The following is a 24,256-nucleotide window of genomic DNA, read 5'->3' on the forward strand; positions in this document are numbered from 1 at the left end:
CGAGGAAATTAGACAGAAGTACATGGATGTAATTAGTGAGAAGTTTCAAACGGTAGATATTAAGCAGATTCAGGAAATAGAAAGAGAATGGGTGGCTTACAGACATGTTGTACAAGAAACAGCAAGGGAATGCCTAGGTACAACTGTGTGTAAAGATGGGAAAAAGCGAACATCTAGGTAGAATGATGAAGTGAAAGCAGCTGGTAAATATAAAAAGAAGGCTTATCAAAAATGGCTCCAAAGAAGGGCCGATGCAGACAGGAATTGTACATACATGAAATAAACAGGGGGAAACAAATAGTGGTTGAATCCAAAAAGAAGTTGTTAGAAGATTTTGATAATAACCTGGAATGGCTAGGTCAAGCAGGAGGGAAACCCTTCTGGACAGTAATAAAGGATCTTAGGAAGGGAGGGAAAAAGGAAATGATCAGTGTTTTGAGTAATTCAGGTGAACTCATAAAGATCCCTGAGAATCACTGGAGAGGTGGAGGGAATATTTTGAACATCTTCTCAACGTAAAAGGAAATCTTCTGGGTGGTGTTGCGAACAGCCAAGCTCACGGGGAGGAGGAAAATGATGTTGGTTAAATTACTCTTGAGGAAGTGGAAAGGATGATAAATAAACTCCATTATCATAAAGCAGCAGGAATGGATGATATTAGACCTGAAGTGGTGAAGTATAGTGTGAAGACAGGGATTGAAATGGCTTCGTAGAGTAGTAAGATTAGCATGGAGTGCTGCTAAGGTACCTTCAGATTGGACAAAAGCAATAATTGCACCTATCTATCAGCAAGGGAACAGGAAGGATTGCAGCAACTATTGAGGCATCTCATTGATTAGTATACCAGGCAAAGTATTCTCTGGCATCTTGGAAGGGAGGGTGCGATTAGTGGTTGAGAAGAAGTTGGATGAAAACCTGTGTGGTTTCAGACTACAGAGGGACTGTCAGAATCAAACTTTCAGTATGCGCCAGGTAATTGAAAAATGCTACGAGAGGATTAGTTGGCTGTGTTTAGGTTTCGTAGAAGTAGAGAAAGCATATGACAGGGTACTGAAGGAAAAGATGTTCACCATACTGGGGGCTGTGGAATTAAGGATAGATTGTTAAAATCAATCAAAGGCATTTATGGTGACAATTGGGCTGTAATGAGAATTAATGGTAGAATGAGTTCTTGGTTCAGGGTACTTACAGTGGTTAGACAAGGCTGTAATCTTTCACCTTTCCTGTTCGTTGTTGACATGGATCATCTGCTGAAAGGTATGGCAGGAAAGGATTTAGTAAGGTGGAAATGTAGTAAGCAGTCTGGCCCCTGCTGACAACTTGGTCGTAATAGCAGATTGTGCTGATAGCCTGCAGTCTAATATCTTGCAACTTGAGAATAGGTGCAATGAGTATGGTATGAAAATTAGACTTTCAAAGACTATATTGATGTCAGTAGGTAAGAAATTCAATAGAATTGAATGTCAGAGTGGTGATGCAAAGCTGGAATAGGTAGATAATTTCAGGTATTTAGGTTGTGTGTTCTCACAGGATGGTAATATAGTAAGTGAGATTGAATCAAGGTATAGTAAAGGTAATGCAGTGAGCTCGCAGTTGCGATCAACAGTATTCTGTAAGAAGGAAGTCAGCTCCCAGATGAAACAATCTTTACATCGGTCTGTTTTCTGACCAACTTTGCTTTACGGGAGCAAAAGCTGGGTGGACTCAGGATATCTTGTTCATATGTTAGAAGTAACGGACATGAAAGTAACGAGAATGATTTCTGGTAATAAACTTCATGGTTGGTCCGTACTGAAAATTGTAAATAAATATGAAACCAGGAAGTTTATTGAAGTGGTCAATGTATTCAATACAATACATTCATGTGAATGTTTATAACTTAAGCATGACACTTTAATTGTGACATGTTTCGCCCTTGTTATGGGCATCATCAGCCTATCTCTCAGCCTCAAAATCACTTGATATTGGGATCCCGATACATTCATATAAACCAACATATAACTAAAATGGTAGTATGTATTAAAGGACCGTCACTTGTAAATAATTAAGAAGATTCCTAAAGATGTAGCCAGGAATGGTGGTGTAGACCCTCAGAGTAAGGTATCTTATATTTGCGGAAATTCTGTTATGAACTGATAAAACATTGATATTGTGTGTTTGATATTTCTTCATGCAGGTTTTGCTCTTCGTGAGAATACAATGACGTGATGATATAATCACAATTTTGGTAACGTAATAATGTATATTTTCAGATGAAAAAGGTCGTCCTACCAAGGAAGTGCTAGAATTCCCAGCAAGAGAAGTATTTGTACCACATTACTCCTACAGAAATATAATCTACATATATCCAAAAGAATTGAATTTTGCTAGCCGACCAGGTAATTACAGTATGCATTACATACCTATTGCTTAGTTCAAATATTTCTTTCTGTTTTCTTGTCTATGATTAGAAAAATTGTACCATATTGAAATTTGTTTTGTTAAAATCAAATATTTTGTGTTGATGTTTTAAGATAGGGTTGGGTGAATGATTTTTACAAAGTGAAATAATAATTTTAAAAAAATAGATGAGCAAGTTGGCCACACAGCTATGGTTGCGTAGCTGTGAGCTTGCTTTCACAAGATGCTGGTTTTTGAATCCCACTGTTGGCAGCCCTGAAGATGATTTTTTGTGGTTTTCCATTTTCACACCAGGCTGTACCTTAATTAAGGCCATGACCACTACCTTTCCAATCCTAGTCCTTTCCCACAAAAAAATGTTGTGTTAGTGCAATGCTAAACCACTATCAAAAATAAAAATTAATGTTCCTTCAACTACTGTTAAATCTTCAGAGGTGTTTTTTTTCTATTTGTTTGACGTCGCACCGACACAGATAGGTCTTATGGCGACGATGGGATAGGAAAGGCCTAGGGATAGAAAGGAAGCAGCCATGGCCTTAATTAAGGTACAGCCCCAGAATTTGCCTGGTGTGAAAATGGTAAACCACGGAAAACCATCTTCAGGGCTGCTGACAGTGGGGTTCGAACCCACTATCTCCCGAATACTGGATACTGGTCGCACTTATGCGACTGCAGCTATCGAGCGCGGTTTCAGAGGTGCTGAATGTCAGATTTTGTCCTAAATTGTGGCTATTGAAATTCTAAAAACTTGGGCCTTTCACATTTAAGTACTGTATTTTCAAATGTGTATTGACTGCACTGGAATTCAGTCCTCCTCACTTCAGCTCAAAAGACAAGAGAATCTAATAAACTGCACTGCTTGGTAGTATCTAGAAAGTGCTCTCTTTTCATTTCACCTTCATCACCACCACCACTATCGTTCCCTTATGCTCTGCTCCGTAGGGTCAGGTTTCTTTATGGTTCTTCACTCGTATCAGCTCTGCCAGGTTTATTTTGTTTTTCTGGACTTCCATGACCTGAAGACTTTGTCCAGTGAACTATTTCTACTTTGTATATTTCTTTTGCATCCTCTTCTTTATATTCATATTTCCATATTCATCTCGACAACTGCTTTTTTTGCATTCTTATTAAATCACTTGCCCACCTCAGCCTGTCTGTAGTTGGGGGCAGTAGAGTACACCTGTGGTATCCCTTGCCTCTTGTATGAAGCAACTGAAGGACATCCCAGGGGCTCTGGTTTTGGAAGCTTGGGTTGGTGAATACAGGACCCCAAATTGAGTCTGGGGTTACTTCTAGCTGTACCATTTTTCCTATTCGACCTGCTCTGGTCAACACTTTTTCATTTCCAGCCTTGACAGTATTAGGTTTGTGAGACCTGGGGAGTCCTGTTTTTGTTTTTGCCATTACCTTCATTCATTGAGGTTAGACCTCTTCCTTTGAGCCTGAGCCTCGCGAAGCGATGGGTACGGTGATTGAAATTCCTGACCTATTTGGTCCTTAATTCTATTTTGACATGAGGCTCATAGAGCGTTGACTTTTGGTATTGTGGTGGGAGTAAGATTATGATTGATTGAGGTTGATTGACCTGATTTAGGTATGTTCATTAGGTTTTGGTTTATGTGGTAGTGTTGGCCATTTTTGATGAGGTTCGAATGTAGGACCCTGGTATCGGAGCTTGGATGGTCTGGGTTCGATGGGGCATGCAGTATTTAGGGGGAAGGTGTGGGGCAGGGTTAATAAGGTTATCTTGGCTTGTGGTGGGGGTTTTTCTTGGCTGCCAGTCGCTCAGCTACTCAGTCCACTGGCTTTGGTGTGTGACTGGTTTTAGGACTGACTGTTGGGGTGGGGGTGTTCGGATAAGGCTCGTCGTACTTGGTTTGTGGAGGGAGTAGTGAACTTCATTAATAGTGCTAATAAAATTGCTTGGAGTAAGGTTTGGTTTTGATGGGCTTGCGGTAGGTAAGTGTTTGTGGCTTCGATGGGGGGAGGTGGGGTGTGAATTGTTAAGTGCTGAGGTTGACTGGTGGTGGGGTGTGGTATGTTTGTTTTGAGAACTGCTGTTTGTATTTGGTTAAAATATCCTCTTTTATGTAGGCAACCAGGGAAAGAGGCTGCATGATTTCTGTGACAGCTCATTTTGCCTGGTCCTGAGATACTGTGCATTCAGTATGATGGTGGTGCATGATTCGCTTGATTCCCATGACAGTCAGCACACTTTACCTGGTCCCGAGGTACTGTGCATTCAGTATGGCAGTGGTTTTCACCGCATCTGTTGCATCTGGTGGCAAACTCGCAATAAGCAGATGAGTGGTTTAGCTTTAGGCAGTTGAAGCATTGGATGGTTAATGTGTTTGCTCGGTGTGAGCATTGAGGTGGTTTAGGGGGTGGTTGGGGGTGTGGGTGGCGTTTCCTATAGTCTTGGAAGCTGTGTAGTAGGCCTGAGTGTTTAGTGTCTCAGGTTCTGTTTGGACGGTTGTATTATTCATGGGGGTTTTTGTTAGGGTTGGTTGAGGTTCTTTTGTGACTTTCTCTTCTTCAGTTTGTGAAGATTTAGGTTTTGTGGCATTAGGAATCTTGGTGGGGGTTGATTTTGGTGGGAGGATACTAGTTATAGTGATTTTTGAGTTTTTTTGTTTGGGGTCCTGGGTTTGAGTGCTTTTGGAATGTTCATGGTCATTTTGGGGATGATGTGTTACTGAGAATTGGATGTGAGCTTTTTTCAGTGCTTGAGCAAACTTGAGGGTGTGTTGATTTTTGTTGATAACAATAACCATTGCATAGTTTAATACTTCTTCTATGAAGTTGAGGTGGGGTAGGTTTTCATACAGGGCGTTGCCTATACATTGTCTTAATGCTACAATTTCTTCTTGGGTTCTTATTGATGGAGGGAAGGCAATGATGTGATCAACTTGATAGACGGGGCTCTGAGATGCTTTAGATGTGCCATTGAGAAATAGCAGGTTGTCATAATCTTACAGGATTAGTGGACAGCAGGGCAGGTTATTTGTTTCTCCTGTGTGTTCTTGGTTCCTGGGCATAGTGAATTGGATGAGGCATGTGGCAGGATTTGAAGTCAGGATGAGTTGGAGGAAGGCATTTGGAATAATGAATGGTCAAACGCATTTGCAGACTGGTCCTGAGGGCTACAACTTGTTGTCCAGGTCATACCAGGCTAGTTTTTTACGTGGGTGATGCCACAGGCAAGTCACAAACCCGGGACACCAAGCTGTCTGGAGAATTGTCCTGAGTGCAACGGCTGGTGCTCCTGAGGTTGGCTGGTGGTGTGCAAGCATGCAGAGGCTTGCGGTAGTTTCAGCAGGTGCCAGCAGCGGTGCGTGTTCTTGGCGGGCATTGAGCCGGTCGCTGGGTTCAGTGTCTCCAAGTTGCTCTCTTGCGTGGCTGCCTTTTCCTGTTTCTCTACTGATTGGTGTCAAGAGAGGATTGTTGCCTTGCTGTATATCCTTTTAAAACATCATCGCTGCTGCAGCCGCCGCCGCCGCCGCCGCCACCGCCGCCGCCGCCGCCGCCGCCGCCGCCGCCGCCGCCGCCGCCGCCGCCACCACCACCACCACCACCACCACCACCACCACCACCACCACCACCACCACCACCACCACCACCACCACCACCACCACCACCACCACCACCACCACCACCACCACCACCACCACCACCACCACCACCACCACCACCACCACCACCACCACCACCACCACCACCACCACCACCACCACCACCACCACCACCACCACCACCACCACCACCACCACCACCACCACCACCACCACCACCACCACCACCACCACCACCACCACCACCACCACCACCACCACCACCACCACCACCACCACCACCACCACCACCACCACCACCACCACCACCACCACCACCACCACCACCACCACCACCACCACCACCACCACCACCACCACCACCACCACCACCACCACCACCACCACCACCACCACCACCACCACCACCACCACCACCACCACCACCACCACCACCACCACCACCACCACCACCACCACCACCACCACCACCACCACCACCACCACCACCACCACCACCACCACCACCACCACCACCACCACCACCACCACCACCACCACCACCACCACCACCACCACCACCACCACCACCACCACCACCACCACCACCACCACCACCACCACCACCACCACCACCACCACCACCACCACCACCACCACCACCACCACCACCACCACCACCACCACCACCACCACCACCACCACCACCACCACCACCACCACCACCACCACCACCACCACCACCACCACCACCACCACCACCACCACCACCACCACCACCACCACCACCACCACCACCACCACCACCACCACCACCACCACCACCACCACCACCACCACCACCACCACCACCACCACCACCACCACCACCAATTATCAACTCCTCCTGTGCAGTTTTTTGCAGTAAAGTAACTTTCTCATATCCTTCACTTTAACTCAGAATCTTGTCTTCTTTCAGCTAGTTGTTATTGTTTGCTCCCTGGGTTTTCCTCTCTTCAGCTTTTTCGAGGCCTGCAGCTTCTGGTACAAACATCAAGGCAAGACATTACACATATGGTGTACAAGTTGTTCTACTGATGTACCGGTATTCCATTACAAAGGCAAAGTAAACAGTGCTGAAGACACTTGCTTGACTGAGTCCAGCTGTGATGTTGAACACATTTGTAAGACCAAAGGGTGTTGTTACTCATACCACAGTCCTAAAAAGCATAATCAATATCATTCTGATGAGTTGTCCATGAAGTCGATTAGTGTTTTCTTGTATTTATTATTATATTATTAATTTCCATCCATAAGGTTCTTACTACTTTCCATAACTATCCAGATGTTCCCCCTGCATTTGACCTGTATTTAGCAGCTGACTATCGCTCACTGATCAGCACCCTAAAAAACTGACCTTATTAATCAATCATGGCAGAGATTTTGTCATCAAACATAAATTTTTGTATTTAATTTTCAATCTAAGAGTGTTTTTTTCTATTTGTTTTTTACGTCGCACTGACACAGATAGGTCTTATGGCGACAGATCTAAGAGTTTAAACTTGCTGCTGGTTTGTTCCAGAAGGTCGCTTTTCTCATAGTAAGTATGTGTATCTGGGAAGTGTTTCATATAGTCATAACATTATTGTTAACATTGGTTTGATAATGTTTAATTTTTAATTCAGGGTAGCTGATTTACTTTAGATCTAAATGTGGTGTATATGAACTACACTGAAAATATATTTCTCACAATGGGAATTGCATGGCAGCTGATGTTAAGTTTTTAATTGTTTGTTTGTTTGTTCATTTGTTTTTGTACTGTTGAATGTTCATATGTTATTAGGTTAGCTGTTCAGACCTATAGGACTTTGAAGAAAAAGCTCATGTGTTAGCTAGCAGATAAATCGCTCTGTGTATTTTTTTTTTTTTGCTAGTGGTTTTACGTTGCACCAACACAGATAGGTCTTAAGGCAACGATGGGATAGGAAAGGCCTAGGAGTTGGAAGGAAGCTGCTGTGGCCTTAATTGAGGTACAGCCCCAGCATTTGCCTAGTGTGAAAATGGGAAACCACGGAAAACCATCTTCAGGGCTGCTGACAGTGGGATTCGAAGCTCTGTGTATTTAAAGAATAGCAAGACGCCTGTGTGCAGCGGCAGCAGCAGTAGTAGTAGTAGACTGAATGCAATTTTAGCTCCATTGTATAAAAAAAGAAAAAGAGTGAAGATTTAGAACTTTAATAACTGCAGACTTTTCAGTTCAACTCAGAACTGTGGACAGGTTGCAGCAACATCTCGTCAACTTGTCCTCAAAGCTGCAACAATTTCATTTCTGGTCTAATATGTTAGTTTTTCATAACAGAAAGGTTTTAGTGATGCAGTTTAGATTCCATGGTTATCCTTGTAAACAGTGTAAAGATGTTCTAAAAGATTACTTCAAAAATAAATTGCAGATCACAGGACAGTTTGGATTTAGAAAATTATTTACATGTGAATTAAATGGGAACACTTTTTCTATTGGAAATGTCGAAGGAGGAGGACAAGTGGATTGTATTGCTGTAAATTATTGTGAGTTGTTCAACAAATTATATCATGAAATATTGATCTCAAAATTAAAGAGAATTTGGCTTGACAATAGTGTAGCAAAGGGAATCAAGAAAGTAATTTTAATTAAAAGGTAAGATGTAAGTGGAGTGTGCATTAGAATGTAACATCTCCAGTGATGCAGGAAATCTGTTGAAGAAATACCTCTTGGGAACAGCAGATAAAGGTTCCTCTGTATATTCTGTCATTTTAGAAATGGAGAGAAAATGGAACTGATTAGCACTGCTACAGAAAAATAGGAGAATACCAAAATAATCCAAAAATTATGAAGTATAATGATGATGATGATGATTAATTTTATTAAAGAGAAGACTATACTTTTCAGTGTTGACTTAATGTAACTTACAGCAAGTTAATGTAATGTGCCATTCCACTGTTCCAGAAATAAAACACAGTTGAGTTGCAATGAACGCGATTACTGACAACGAAATTAAACATAATGAATAACATTATAGAATGTCATGGAAGTTCAGAATAATGCAATGTCGAAGTATATAAGATCATAATGGCAGTGATAAAGACAAAATAAGAATTTGAATTGTTAAAAATCCAACACTGTACAAAAGGCACAAATGAAAAGACAAGCTTAGGAAGCAGACATATTGTGATTGAGAAGCGAACAGAATCTTTTAAAATATCAAGAAAATACATAATTTAAGAAAAAGAAGTTATTGATGTGGAGAAAATAACAAGATAACACAAAACATATAACAATATTAATATAAAACATGTTTTATATATATGTAAAGTACGTGACAAGACATGGTTATCAGCCATACTACAGATGGGAAGAAAAAGGCCTTGACCAGAGAAGCAGACGGTCGATATAACACAATATCATCACTGTATTAATTCATAAAGCAATTCTATACAACATATAAACTGAGATAATTGCAGACATATTGGAGGTCTGATAGAAATTAGAATTATGCAAAGCAATCTTAAACAAAATCTAATTGTAAAGTATACAGTATTAGAAGGCTTAGATATCATTCATATGCTACAGCTGGTTTCATCAGTGTATTTCATCTTTGTAATTGAGCAATTCAAGATCGTCACGGCTCTCTAAGAAGACATGGGGCAGGCTACCTGGAAAAACCTGAGCTGGACCAACACCGCAGACGACATCTAGATGACCAGCCACGGAATATGACCATCACCCACGACTGCGGAGGATGAACGAGCAATGATATCATTCCAGAAGCAAAGGAAAAAGAGATAAATTTCTTAAATAAAATGTATAAAGATTGGGAGATATTAACACGAGTTGACAATTTGTAGTTAAAGTCTAATATGTTTTATCGTTATTGCCTTCAAAATAACCTAAATTGTGTTAGATTCTCGCTGGTGATTTATTATGTCGATATAAAGGGAATAGGTAGTCTTCTTAAAAAACATAATTAACCCCAGTTAGGAAATGCGATATAGTAATGTGGGGATTGTGTTTCAGTGAAAGCAAAGAATCCAAACATGTTATGCCATACTGTATTTGAAGTTCTTATGCAGAGAATATTTTAAGATTTTAATAATATGCCAAGTGATGTGTAAATATGTATATAGGTGATGCGTCACCATAATGAGCTAGGATAGCACTAGATATGGAAATAAGAGCAGACAGAAAAAATTGTTGATATTATTTAAGAAGATAGTGATCCAGTGATATGAATATGATTCTTATTTGTGCATCAAGAAAGGTAAACGTGAAATATTTGGAATAATAAGAAGAGACATGATTTGAAATGAGTAGTGAAGAAGATGTAATGTTGTCATATGAAAGAAATGAAAGACGAATTGAAGGAAGATGAGTTGCTACGATGAAATAATAGGTGGAAATGGAATATTTGAATACAGAGATGAGATGATCGGCGCAAATTAGGATCATATATATTCATGATTTAATGACATTATACTTTGTCGAAAATCCATATATTATGATAATGGCGATGTGTTTTGTTTTTCATTGAATATTGTGATAGGATTAGATCATCAAAAGGTATTCCTATAGGATTGAGTATTCGATCACTTGGACATTTTTAACTTAGAATATCTACTGAGAAATCGCATTCTCTTAAATTAATTATGGCATACTTACGTTAATAGGGATGATTGCTACTTTTTATAGGAATGTAACTGAGTTAATATCACACAATGTCTTCAAGAATGATGTTCCCTAGATATTTTAATTAATTTACGTGAGATCACGTATTGATATTTAGGCTCACTTAAGGATCTGAATACCTTGTTATACTCAGTGATTAATTTATGTTGTAAAAGGGAAGTTAATATAAGACATGATATTGGATAATATAGTAACTTTAATTGATTAGAATCAAGATTTGCTGATAAATAAGGAACTTATCACTTTTCCAGATGCTTATAGTGGGATACTCTAACTATATCTTGAGATAATCTAACTGAAGATTAATAAATCTTATTTTAATAGCTTGTCCTAAGAACAGCTGAGAATATTAACATTAACAGAAACGAATATGAATAAATAATTGTAATACATTAATGTAACCATCGATTTCCTACGTAGATTTTGCATATTTTACCAGTTTTCTTTGTGATTGTTGTATAAAGATAAGATAATAGCACATTTCAGTTGTGATGAAAAGATGAGAAATGATAATAGTGATCATCAACAAATATTTTAAGCTATCAGATCAAATGTTAATTAATCATTTTTCAAAAATTTTAACTTCATGATTTCATTTTCCTTTACCAATATTTCTATTTTGAATAAATGATAGTAGTCAAGATTTATATGAAGTGTTATTTAAAATTTTCTGTAATGGTATAAGATTTGCTGTTGGATAGTGAAAACTGGGCGGACTTAGGATATCTTGTTTGTAAGTCAGTAGTAACATACATGAAAAAACTAGAATGTTCTTGGTACAAACAGGTGGAAACAATGGCAAAAGGGTACTCAGAATGAGGAAACAAAGGTGACTGAACTTTTAATTGAGTATGTCAATTGATATAGTGTGGAAGGAGAAATGAAAAGGTAGACATAAAAGTCTTTCTTATTGGTGTGTATTTAAGTGATCAAAAATGAAGTTTATTAGTTCTATTTATACAAATACCGCACTACATGATATGCTCTAATATTCTCTGTGGAAAATGTAGTGCCTCCCACATTCAATAATAATGTGTGTGCAGCTTATATCACTCAGAATAGTGAAATCGTTTTTGAAATGCAGTATAACCACCATTACAACAATGCAAGTTTTGGAGTGATCTATTTTAACATTTTTAAATTTAAAAGCCAAATTGATTGATTGATTGATTGATTGATTGATTGATTGATTGATTGATTGACGTGGCGTGGCGTGGCGTGGCGTGGCGTGGCGTGGCGTGGCGTGGCTTATGATATGAAATGCTATACCATTGTAAACCCTCCACTCTTTTAATTCCTTTAATCTAATTCAAGAATTGAGAGCAATACAAGCAACATTGATTTCATAATGTTAACTCATAATTAATGAAAGTGGCAAACTAAATATTGAGTGTCAACCTCAAGTATAGGATGTGTGTTAACTAGTATTCGTTATCGAACGATTTGTTGGAGTGACATAGATTTAAAAGTGGTATGTTCGAGTATGGAAACCAGTCACCCATCCCCTACTGACATTTTATTTTGCAACATGATCAGCTTCATTGTGCATATATCTATGCAATGTTCATTACACAGCTATATATTTAAAATAACATGTCCTGACCGACCGACCGATTCATCATCACCGAGCCAAAACTACTGCACATAAAGAAATGAAATTTTGGGGATACATTTATATTAGGGTGTAGGTGCTCACTAAGGGAGGACGTTTGGTTATTCCATCGCTAAGGGGGTGAAAAGGGGGGCTGAATTTTGTAAATGAGGATATCTATATCTCAAAAACTTAAAAGTTTACAGATGTATTGGTATTTGGAATCTCCTTTAAAAATAGGAAACATATTTGTTTGTTTTTGGAAAATCTCATTAAGGGGGGTGGAAAAGGGAGAAAAGGGGTTGAATACCTGTTATGAAGATATTTATATCTTAAAAACTGAAGCTGTTACAGACGTGAAAGTTGGTATTTTGAATTTCCTTTCAAAATAAAGAAACATGTAAAATTTTATTTTTGGAAAGTCCACTTAAGGGGCTGAAAAGAATTGGAAAAGCAGGTGAATTTTTAAAATGAGTACTGGTATATCTACATTATATGTAAAAAAACTTAACATGTTAGAGACAAGAAACTTTGTAATTGGAAAAGTCCTTAAAAATAGAGGAACATGTATTACTCGTGCATCTTTTATTGATACCTGGTGTTACGGAGGTGAGGAGTAAGGAGGGAGCTCTCCCGGTTCCAGTAATACTGCCAATTGAATGGAAATGAAATCCGAATTGAATTAATAATATGATCGATCGATATGAATTTTCTAAACTTTTATTATCTTAAACCAACAACTGTGTCACACACACATTTTATAATATTTCTCGATGTGAATCTTGTTCCTAGCATGAATTCTATAGTTTGGCTTTGCTGTGTAAACAACAACAGTACTAGTGCGTAAAGTGTATGCCAGATGTTTCACGGCGATGCATTAGCGTTTCATAGTTTGTGTTTCAAAGGTTGCCAATACGAATCTTGAAGATAAACGAGTTCTACCAATTCAGCACTAGGGATCCCAGGTATCAGAGGTTGCGCGAGTAATACCTTTTTGTTTTCCGAGAAGGCACTTAACGGGGGTGAAAAGAAGTGAAAAATAGTTTATTTTTATCAAGATACTTGTATCTTAAAAACTGTGGAAGTAGGTATTTGGAATCCCCTTTAAAAGTAAAGAAACATGTATTTATTTTTTTCGACTTGAAAGAAGACTATTTCTCACATATACAGTTCTATGTTGCATGGTCGTCTTAGCCCTGAAAGGTAATACCACAAACGTGGTTTACAAAGAATTTCTGGGGTAAATGAAACTCAATTTTTTGGTGAGTTTTATACTTTAGGAATTTTCAGACGATGTCTTAGCACAATGTTGAGAAACAATTACTTTGATCAAATTACAAAATCGATGCGAGCAAAGCTGCTGGTGCTAGTTATTTTATATAACTGAGTTTATATCACCAAGGCAGCTTGCTTATGAATGAGAATTAGGTCACTCTAATTAAATTTACTTTGCCATGGCAATCTATTCTCGTCCTAACCTATAACGTATTATCTACTGCTGTTCGTGTTAATGATTTCATGGAAAGAGATACCATCTAAGTCATCTGGTGAGCCAGCTGATCATGTTGATTGAGAACTCTGTGGGAAGACCTTTACTAGAAATTGTATTAACATACATTTGAGCAGAAGTCATGCAACGTGGTTCCAAACACCTAAACAGGGTGAAGAACCAAATACTGTGATGCCCAATCCTAAATGTCCACATTGTGAAAAAATCTGTCAGTCCACACATTGTGTCAACATACTATGCCCTTTTCAAGGCATGTGTGGCGGTGATCCTCTTGTAGACTCTTGCCTCGGCTGGTGCTGGAAAAAAAAAAACCACCACCTCACCGCACACGTAGATTCTTACCTCAGGCGTGGTGCGTCCATTATTTCCTCGTACTGAGGCTGATGTGGGGGTGGAGAGAAATAACTACGGGTCAAGCCAGCTACAAATAACGTTACCCAAGACTGATTCAAAATAAATGAATAGGATTTATTAACGAAAGCAAATGAAATTAATTAACAAAAGCAATTGGATTAAATGGAATTAACTAAAAACAACAGGATTCACATAAATTAAACAACCAACCAAATGGATTAATTCCAAATTAAATAAGAAAACAAATGGATTAACTAATACTCGTTGAAAGGATGCTAATGCAATAAAGTCTACTCCAAATCAATCTTCTGGCAATCTAGTCTAGACTCAGTAATATCATACTCTCAAGTCTAAAACTGAAATCACCACATGATTGAAAATCATCTCAAATTAAATAATTAATCAATCAAAATAATTAATATTTAGCTGTAACAACTCAAATAGTTACATAACTTCACACACTCAAATCATGACCTCCTACCTGATCAAATAACTCAAATATTACCTTGAAAATAATGTTAAACCAAATTATACTATGAACACACTGTTCTCCAATTGAGACCTTACTTCTCTTATTATTTTTATAAACCTTGATACACTATTATTTTCAAGTGGCTGAAAGTTGCCTATCATGGCTGTATTTATTCTTAAATCAAATTAACGTCACAATTTAATTCGTCAGCCATAATACTATCTAAGTTTGTTCACTGTGATGGTTACTGGATGAAATATTACAGTAAAAGGAAAATACCTCTGTTCTGTCATAAGTCAAATGACTCGCCTTCTACACCTAATATTCATTACCGCTTGTTACCTTCAACATACTTAATTCATATGGAACACATTGCATTGTTACTGGCGGCAGGTTCCACCTTCTTAAATTAGATTTTGCGGCATTATTTCACACTTGCATACAATCTAAGGTCGGTTCAATTGCATGATTCAAGCCTAATTTACATAAATTGTAGTTGTGACCTTAATGTAGCGTAAAGAATATGCTGTGATTTATAGACAGTGACCACCACGCTGTCCTTGTAACTCTACTAACTATAAACAACTCTGCTTGAAATTTATATCTATAAATATTACATGACACTGTCAACCTAGTGTTCATTAAAAACAAAGGAAAATCAAAAACACAAACAAACCTAAACTATGCCTATAATTAATTCAATAAAATGATCTGATATCCGCGTAACTTTTACGCAAACTGAATTAATCATGGTCAATTAATTGAATTATTATTACTGAATACTACATGTCCTCACTCAAAGTTGTAAATTTCATAGTTGGTTCCGTATTGAGTAAAGACTATACGTAAAAATAAATACAAATTTATGATCCACCTTCTCAGTACTTTACAATCATGTGATGTTTAAAAAAACATTACAAGTGATGTTGCAAGGTACTAGTTTCAGTCCTATAAGGTCCATCATCAGCCTAGCCTAGATACAATGTAAAAATCATATTCCTAAAACAGAGTAGCGTGGAAAGATGAAAGGCGGAATGAAAGGATGGGAAAGTGGTGGAAAGATATACATACATAAGATGTTGTTAAATGAATTGTAGTGAGTATGACAAAGTTATGTTAAAAAGTGACAAATAAAATCTTATGTAAATGTCTCGTTAAAATTTATCATAAAAAAAGAAATAAGGCACTGGTTGACAATTATTCTTATGTTGCACATTTAAAAATCGAATAAAGTCTGAAGTAAATGAAGTCCAGTGTTTCTGATAAGTTCTAGAATTCAACATAAGCGCAGAGGGAATAATTAGTCCAATAAGTCCAGAAAAAGGTTAATGTTGACGAAATTGTTGGACATATCTTGTGGAACAATGGAATCTTGCCCTATTCTAATGAGGCAGTCCAAATTCAATAGGAACCAAAAGAACCTGGAGAAAAGAAAGTTTGAGTTAACGCTAAGGATTAAAATGAGGGAACGAACCGATGAAAAAATATAAAACAAACATTGACAACTCGCCATGCGCAATGTGGAAACAAGCTTGCCAGTTTGAGTGCCACTAACAGAATGATAACCGCATGAAGTAGAACAGCAGAGGCCTGAGGGAGGGGAGTTAAGGAGGGGAGGGCGAAGAAAGGTGTGAGCAGGGAAGGTGGGGAAATGGGGAGTGGTTTAAGGCGGGGTAAGCGAGAGGGAAGGTGATGGTGTTTGTGTTGACGGGGGACCTTTAATTGATTTAAAGAAGGAGTTTTGGTCAACTAATCTGCTTTTTCTGAAGTAAGTAATGAAAAGGTCGAATAAAATATTAGGCTTCTCGGTTATTTCATTGAGATTGTAATTAGCGTTGAAGTATTGGTCCATATGTATCAAAACAAATTAAGTCAACGATTATTTAAACTCGTACGGTTATAATAATAATTATTATTATTACTTTTTACAGACACTATTGTTGCTATTAGTGGCAATCAATCCAAATAATTCATTTTAATCATAACACATAACACAAAATGTCAATCTAGAAATTAAATAATTTCCTCAACAATCACAAAATAACTCCTGTCTCAATGCTACATCGCTCAACAGCTTCGTTATTATCTCGGTCCATCCTCTCTTCATTGGAGTATCTCTGAATTTAATATTTGTGATGTGGTCCTCTAGACTCAATTCTGTAATTGGGAGATATTGGGTTCGAACCCCACTGTCAGCAGCCCTGATGATGGTTTTCTGTGGTTTCCCATTTTCACACCAGGAAAATGCTGGGGCTGTACATTAATTAAGGTCATGGCCGCTTCCTTCTCATTCCTAGGCCCTTCCTGTCCCATCATCGCCAAAAGACATGTGTGTCGATGCGACGTAAAGCAAAAAAAAACTCAATTCTTTTACTTCTTAATTATATTCAGGGATTCCGTTTCATACTCGTAGTCATCTTTTCCCTCTTTCATTTTGGACCTCTAGATCAAAACACATTTCAACATTTATATCTCTGCAAGTCAACAACGGATTCCTACTTAAACATGTAATATTATTCTCTCTTTAAAACATGATTGCCTACCAATAGATTTTAGCTCTGTAACTCCCATTTACTTCAAAATAATGATATCTATCCGTATACTCTTGAAATTCAGAATATTATTATTTATTCAAAGGCATCAGATTATTATTATTATTATTATTATTATTATTATTATTATTATTCGTTTCAACATATCTTAGATGCCTTATTGCTTGATGAAATACGCTACCTCAGCTGAATCCAATGTGCCTTTCAAACAAAATAAATTTATTATTATTATTATTATTATTATTATTATTATTATTATTATTATTATTATTATTATTATCTCCAATTGGTCAACAATAATTATGGACTTAACTTATTCCTGTGATCAATTATTTATCCAATCATATCAATTATACAAACTTATATAATTTAACAACTCAGGATTAACTCTTACTTTCTACTCCTTAATAATAATAATAATAATAATAATAATAATAATAATAATAATAATAATAATAATAATAATAATAATAATAATAATAATAATAATAATTCAACCATAGGACAGTTGTTATTATTCACAGAAAATGTGTATTAGACATCAAAATATATAAACACTCGATGAAAATTTACACTTACGCAAACATAATCTTCTTCTTCTTCTTATTATATATATAATTCGCTGGGGCCATCAAGGACCACGTTAAGTCTTGTTGCATTTGACACTGAACTTGGCCTTCTTTAGAGCCCAAATTTCCCTCATTCTTTGTGAGTGGGCCTGCTTACGCTTCTCTGTCCAAGGGGCACCATGTCTTCTCTTCAGTTGCTCCTCTCGGTTTAGCCCGTTCGTCAATATTTTCTTTCGGAAGAGATCTCTGTTAAGGGCGTCTTCAGCTGAGATATGTAGCATTTGCAGGTCTTCTTTGGTATTTCTAAACCAGGGAATTGTGGTTTTGGGGTTTGAATCAAAAAAGTGAAAGATTTCTTTAGTTAACTTTCTTCCATCCATTCTTTTCAGATGTCTGGAAAATCGTGCCTGCCTTTTTCTGATTGTGTCGGTAATTTTCTCTATTTTGCTGTAGACTTCCTTGTTGGATCTCTTTTGATGGATTCCATTTCTGTACTTTGATCCCAAGATTCCTCTCACAATTTTGCGTTCTCTTTTCTCCAGTTCTTCGAGGAGTCCTTTGTTGGCATTTAGAGACAGGGTTTCGGCTGCATATAGAACTACTGGCTTCAGAACTGTTTCATAGTGACGTATGTTGGTGTTTTCGGAAAGGCATTTTTTGTTTTAGATTTGTGCGCGATGTTTGGTAGGCTATTTCGAGTTTGCGTACTCGCTCCTGAAGTGCTTCTTTGTCCAGTCCATTTTTATGATGATCTCACCCAGGTATTTGAATTTGTCTACTCGGGTGATGTCCCCGTATTTTGTATGGAGTTTTGGTGGAGCCTCTTTGATGTTAGTCATTACTTCTGTTTTCTCAAACGATATCTGCAAACCAGTTTGTTCGGCAATTTCCTTTAAAATTTCAACTTGAGATCTAGCGGTTTCTATGTCGTTTGAGAGAACAGCAATATCATCGGCAAATGCTAAGCAGTCTGTTGCGATCCCCTTGGATTTGGCTCCTATTCTCAATGGTTGGTTTCCTGTAATCTCACCCGCCAGGTTCTGATGATCTTTTCAAGAACACAGTTGAAGAGTATCGGGGATAGCCCATCACCTTGTCGGACTCCTGTTTTGATGTCAAAGGAATGCGAGAGACATCCGTGGAACTTCACCTTGGATTTTGTATCGGTCAGGGTGGCTCTAATTAATGCCAGCAGTTTCAAATCAACTCCAAATTCATTTAAGATATTTAGCAGGACTTCCCGGTCAATGGAGTCGTATGCTTTCTTAAAGTCCACAAAGACAGATAGATACTGCTTGGACCTTAGTGTACAATATCTGATGATCGTTTTGAGATTTTGGATGTGTTCAGCTGTTGAGCGACCTTTTCTGAACCCTCCTTGGTATTCACCTATTTGATGTTCGACTTGTGCTTCCAAACGCTCCAGGATGGCAAGTGATAGAATTTTGTAAGTCACGGGTAGCAAAGATATTCCTCTGTAGTTGTTGATGTTCTTCAAGCTGCCTTTTTTGTGTAATGGATGGATCAAAGCTATTTTCCAATCTTCGGGTAGGGTCTCCTTGTTCCAAATTTCTTCTATTTGCTTTTGCAAGATATCAAGTGATTCCTCTGGGGCATATTTCCATAGTTCTGCTACTACTGAGTCTTCCCCCGGCGCTTTGTTATTTTTGAGATGGGCAATGTGGAACTTGATTTCATCTCTGTCGGGTGGTCTGGAATCTGGGTACCTGAGTAAGGGTTCCTTAGTCTCAATGGCGGTTTGCGGTTAGAGCAGTTAAGTAAATTCTTGAAGTAATCTGTCAAAATGCTGCAATTTTCTTCATTTGACGTCGCAAGTGTGCCGTCCTTTCGCTCAAAGCATAGAGATGGTGGTTTATAGCCAGTGAGTTTGCGTTTAAAGGCTCTGTAGTACTGTCTGCTTTCATTCTTCCTAAAGTTTTGTTCTATCTTTTCAATGAGAGATTTTTCGTATTTACGTTTCTCAGTTCTGAACACCGTGGCTGCTTGGGCACGTTGGGTTTTGTAGGTTTCCCAATCATTTTCTGATTTCTTAGAGTAGTACTGTTTCCACGCATTGAGTCTTTCTTGGAGCACTGATTCGCAGGTACTATTCCACCAGGCATGCTTTTTGCTTCTCTTGATTTCTGCAACATCTTTGGCGGCCTCAACAAGGAGACTTTTGGCGTTTTTTTTTTTTTTTTTTCTTCCTAGGGACTTTACGTCGCACCGACACAGATAGGTCTTATGGCGACGATGGGATAGGAAAGGCCTAGGAGTTGGAAGGAAGCGGCTGTGGCCTTAATTATGGTACAGCCCCAGCATTTGCCTGGTGTGAAAATGGGAAACCACGGAAAACCATTTTCAGGGCTGCCGATAGTGGGATTCGAACCTACTATCTCCCGGATGCAAGCTCACAGCCGCGCGCCTCTACGCACATGGCCAACTCGCCCGGTTTTGGCGTTTTTAAAGTCACAGTCATTTGGTCTAGCCTTCTCCTGGAACTCCTCGACCCTTTGCCGAATTTTATCATTGTCGAAGGGTGTGATCTGTTTGGTTGTTTTCCTTGTGTTTGCGGGAATTGGTTTGAATTTGATAAGAGACATATAATGATCTGAGGCCACATTGATGCCTTTCTTTACCTTGACATTCATAATCTCAGGGCTGTTTCTCCTGGAGATTGCAACATGATCAATTTGGAACTCTCCGAGAGCTTGGACGGGAGAATGCCAAGTCATTTGCTTTCTGGGTAGATGGCGAAAGTGGGTCGACATGACCTGCAGGTTGTGATTTTCGCAAATGGTCATTATTATTATTATTATTATTATTATTATTATTATTATTATTATTATTATTATTATTATTATTATTATTATTATTATTTATTACTCGAGCTCAGAACATTCACATTCCTATCATTAAATCTGAATGCTCCAATCTCAACAGTGGGATATGGTTATTATATCAAATTCATCATGATTATTATCAATATTAGGTATGCAAATTCACTCCTCTAATTAAACTATATCATCTTAACCTAATTGGGCAACGCATTGTTCACATCGTCATATTTACAACAAGAATAAATACAACATGTTCTTTACATGGTGTCGGGCGCTATCTGCATTCCTCCAGCCTCCGCTTCAACATAGTGGTTAAGTTATAAAATACTTTGCACATACAAATTGGATCCATTTATAATTATATGGAGCACACGAAAGTTGGTTAGTACACACGCATTCTTCTAGCTTAGATTAAGAAACAATTCATACAATATTAACAAATTTTACATACTGTACTTAATGCTGGATTCCCGTTTGTATCCATAATGACAGGAATTCGCTACGTGAAATTAGCCTCCAAGTCAGCTGGTCAAACACCTGCTCCATGTTCCAAAGTTCTAGCCATTGTTTGTGTAGAAGATTAGTGGTTATTCATCTTGCGCTGCCGAACTAAAGGAATTCGACCTTGCCTGCCAGTCTCCTGTGATCTGCAGTTGTTGGTAAATAAGCTACCCTGGAAATTGTACAACTGGTTAGCCAGGCTTATTAGTCCACTCTCGAAACTGCTATTGTCTTTATTGAAATATCATTAACCGCTAGATTATTTCATTGACTTTATTGATTATAAAACTCCCTGTTCAGTTAGTCCTTATGAGTTTGTGAGTTTCACTTGAGCTTTCATATAAATTTATACTTACAGTGATACTTATAAATCTGCAACTCCCGTTGATAAATACATTATCATAACTACGTCCTAGATTACAGTCTGATGCAAATATAAATGTTCCACTGTTATCTCCCTGGACTTTGCAAAGTTCATGTAAGTGTTGCCATTAATTTAAAGACTGAATGTCAACTGATGAGAAAGTAATAGTTCTTCAGTAGTAACTCAATTTTTCTTAAGTGTTGCACTTTTCTTCGTGGGCAGTATACAAGTATTGGAACAAAGCATTGAAATAACCATTGAAATAATCAACTTAGCCCTACAGTTTTCACGGGCATATGTCCAGTTTGTCCAGCTACTGCTAGGTCTGTATAGACGTTACCACAAAGTCCTCCAGTGATCCAGAGCACGCTCTCCTTGGACATTCTGTTATGTAGTGGATAGCTTCATTTGATGCTTCACAGTCACAGTTGGGGGAGTTTGTATACCCCACTTATAAACGAGTGAGCCATGTCATCCATGGTTGGTTCAGAATCTGTTCAGGGTAACCCAAGTTCTTTGCGGGTAATCAAAACCAGCAGCAGGTTGCTTGATGTTATCTAATATTTGCCATTCCTTTGGAGCTCTACTGCTCCATTGTAAGTTCTGGTATTGAATATCTGTGCTAACTTAACTGATGACAATCTTGATTTTAGGCACCCGAATCCTACAGCGATGTTCAGTGCTATACTTCTGTACTCTCTTAGCAGGTTGTTAAGATTTTGTCACTGATTACATGCGGTATTGCCAAGGCATTGTGATGGATTTGATTGCATCTAGCATTACATATTTTATTGGAATCCAGTTGATTAGTAACAATGATCATCTGCTCTCATCTAGTGTAGTAAATGTGAATTTAATCCTGTCATAGGTTCAGCAAGGAATATTGCTGTTAAAGTGCAGTTGATGAATGGTGAAGATGAACGACATGCACTACCAGTGATATTTGGCAAATCATCTTGTCCTGAGTTCACTACTGAGGCCTACACTACTGTTAATTACCACAACAAGTAAGGTTTTCTCTTATGGCACTTATGATTATTGACATATTATAGGAAAGAGTTTCATTTTCCCAATATGACGGAATGGTTTTTTTTTTTTTTTTTTCAGGTGCCCTGACTTTTATGATGAGATTAAAATAAAACTACCTGCAAGTTTAGAAGATCAGCATCATTTGCTATTTACGTTTTACCACATTAGTTGCCAGCGTAAAGTTGAACAGCAAGTAGTTGAAACACCAGTTGGATATACCGTAAGCTAAAACAGTTTTATTTAGTAATTCAGTAATTTCAGTAATTTACTGCCTTTATCTGTGAGCCTTTGTTGAAACAAGTTGATGTGTCATTGGAAAATATGTTTGTATTTTGTCATGTTAGGGAAATGGGCTGGACTGGGGAGGGTGCTGGAAGGCAGGTAAGGGTGACATTAAGTTTTTAGTGTGAAACTGTATAAGTATTGTAAAGAAAGGAATAAAATTATATAATTAATAGATATATATTTAACAGATATTGTAATAGAAATTGAATCGTATCAGAGAAATTATATTATGGATGCCAAAAATTTTTCACCTAACTGGAGTGATTATCATAGAGACAGGATAAGGAACGGTATTCATACTGGTTAAAAAAGAATTTGTAAGCTACGAAAAAGTTAAGTATGAGAAACTGAAATTCTAGGTGTAAGGCCGTTCTCTCAAGTTAATAGGCAACTTGATGTTTTTGGCATGTACAGACCTGGCAAGTGAGGCGCTGATGCTGATGAGGAGTTTTTTGATATGATAATGAGCTGCGGGAACAACATAGAAAGAAACGTTACTGTAGCGGGTGATCTCAATTTAACAAATGTCAATTGGGAAGGAAATGCGAATGACAGAAAGCATGATCAACAAATGGAATATAAGTTAATCTGGAAAGGACAGCTGAATCAGAAAGTGACGGAATCAACTGCTAGTTGCTTTTACGTCGCACCGACACAGATAGGTCTTATGGCGACGATGGGACAAGGAAGGGCTAGGATTGGGAAGGAAGCGGCCATGGCCTTAATTAAGGTACAGCCCCAGCATTTGCCTGGTGTGAAAATGGGAAACCACGGAAAACCTATTTTCAGGGCTGCCGATAGTGGGATTCGAACCTACTATCTCCCGAATACTGGATACTGGCCGCACTTAAGCGACTGCAGCTATCGAGCTCGGTCCGGAATCAACTAGAGGGGAAAGTATTTTAGACAAGGTGCTGATAAAACCAGATGATCTCTATAGAGAAACTGAAGGGATAGATAGTATAGGTGATCACAAAGCTGTTTTTGCCGTCGATAAACATAGTCTTGATTAATTAATTTCATTATGTTCCGTATTGATAATTACCATATATCATAGAAAAGAAAAGAAAAGATTCACCTGATCAATACTAATTTTATTATAATTCCTTATATAACAGTACCGGTTTTGACTCTTCACAAATTCATATTCAGCTGTATTATACTCTTACATTAGTTACAATTTTAGGTGTTGTGCCTTGCCAAGTGAAAAGATTGTGTGTGACAGACGTTGAATTGACATATTTCAAAGTGGTTAGTTCTATGCTCATAAACTTAAATATGTCTGAAGACCTAAAACTTGTGTTGAAACTTATTAAAATGTTAACTATATAAACACACTAAAATGTTCACAATACATGATAAAGTACATCTCAATATACATATATCTTGTTACAGTCCAAGTTTGCAGGTAAAACATGTTCTTGAAATAAATTTGTCATCTTTCGTTTTTTATTAAATTGTCTGGCATGAAAAGATTACGCGCTTTAGCTCAGCTGTATTATGCCCTTACAATAGTTGCATTTTGGTGTTATACCTTGT

At 38.1% G+C, this 24,256-nt stretch overlaps 1 protein-coding gene across 1 annotated transcript in view; it reads left to right on the forward strand.

Annotated features, from left to right (window-relative positions):
- The window catches only part of Zir (Zizimin-related), a 541,699-nt gene that overhangs the window by 188,940 nt on the left and 328,503 nt on the right, over positions 1-24,256 (forward strand). The window contains exons 11-13 of the mRNA XM_067141133.2: positions 2,253-2,378; positions 22,272-22,410; positions 22,511-22,652. Of these exons, the coding sequence (XP_066997234.1) occupies positions 2,253-2,378; positions 22,272-22,410; positions 22,511-22,652 (407 nt within the window). The remainder of the gene's footprint in view (positions 1-2,252; positions 2,379-22,271; positions 22,411-22,510; positions 22,653-24,256) is intronic.

The sequence above is a fragment of the Anabrus simplex genome, chromosome 2, assembly GCF_040414725.1.
Source record: "Anabrus simplex isolate iqAnaSimp1 chromosome 2, ASM4041472v1, whole genome shotgun sequence".
In the NCBI taxonomy this organism is placed as follows: Eukaryota; Metazoa; Arthropoda; class Insecta; order Orthoptera; family Tettigoniidae; genus Anabrus; species Anabrus simplex.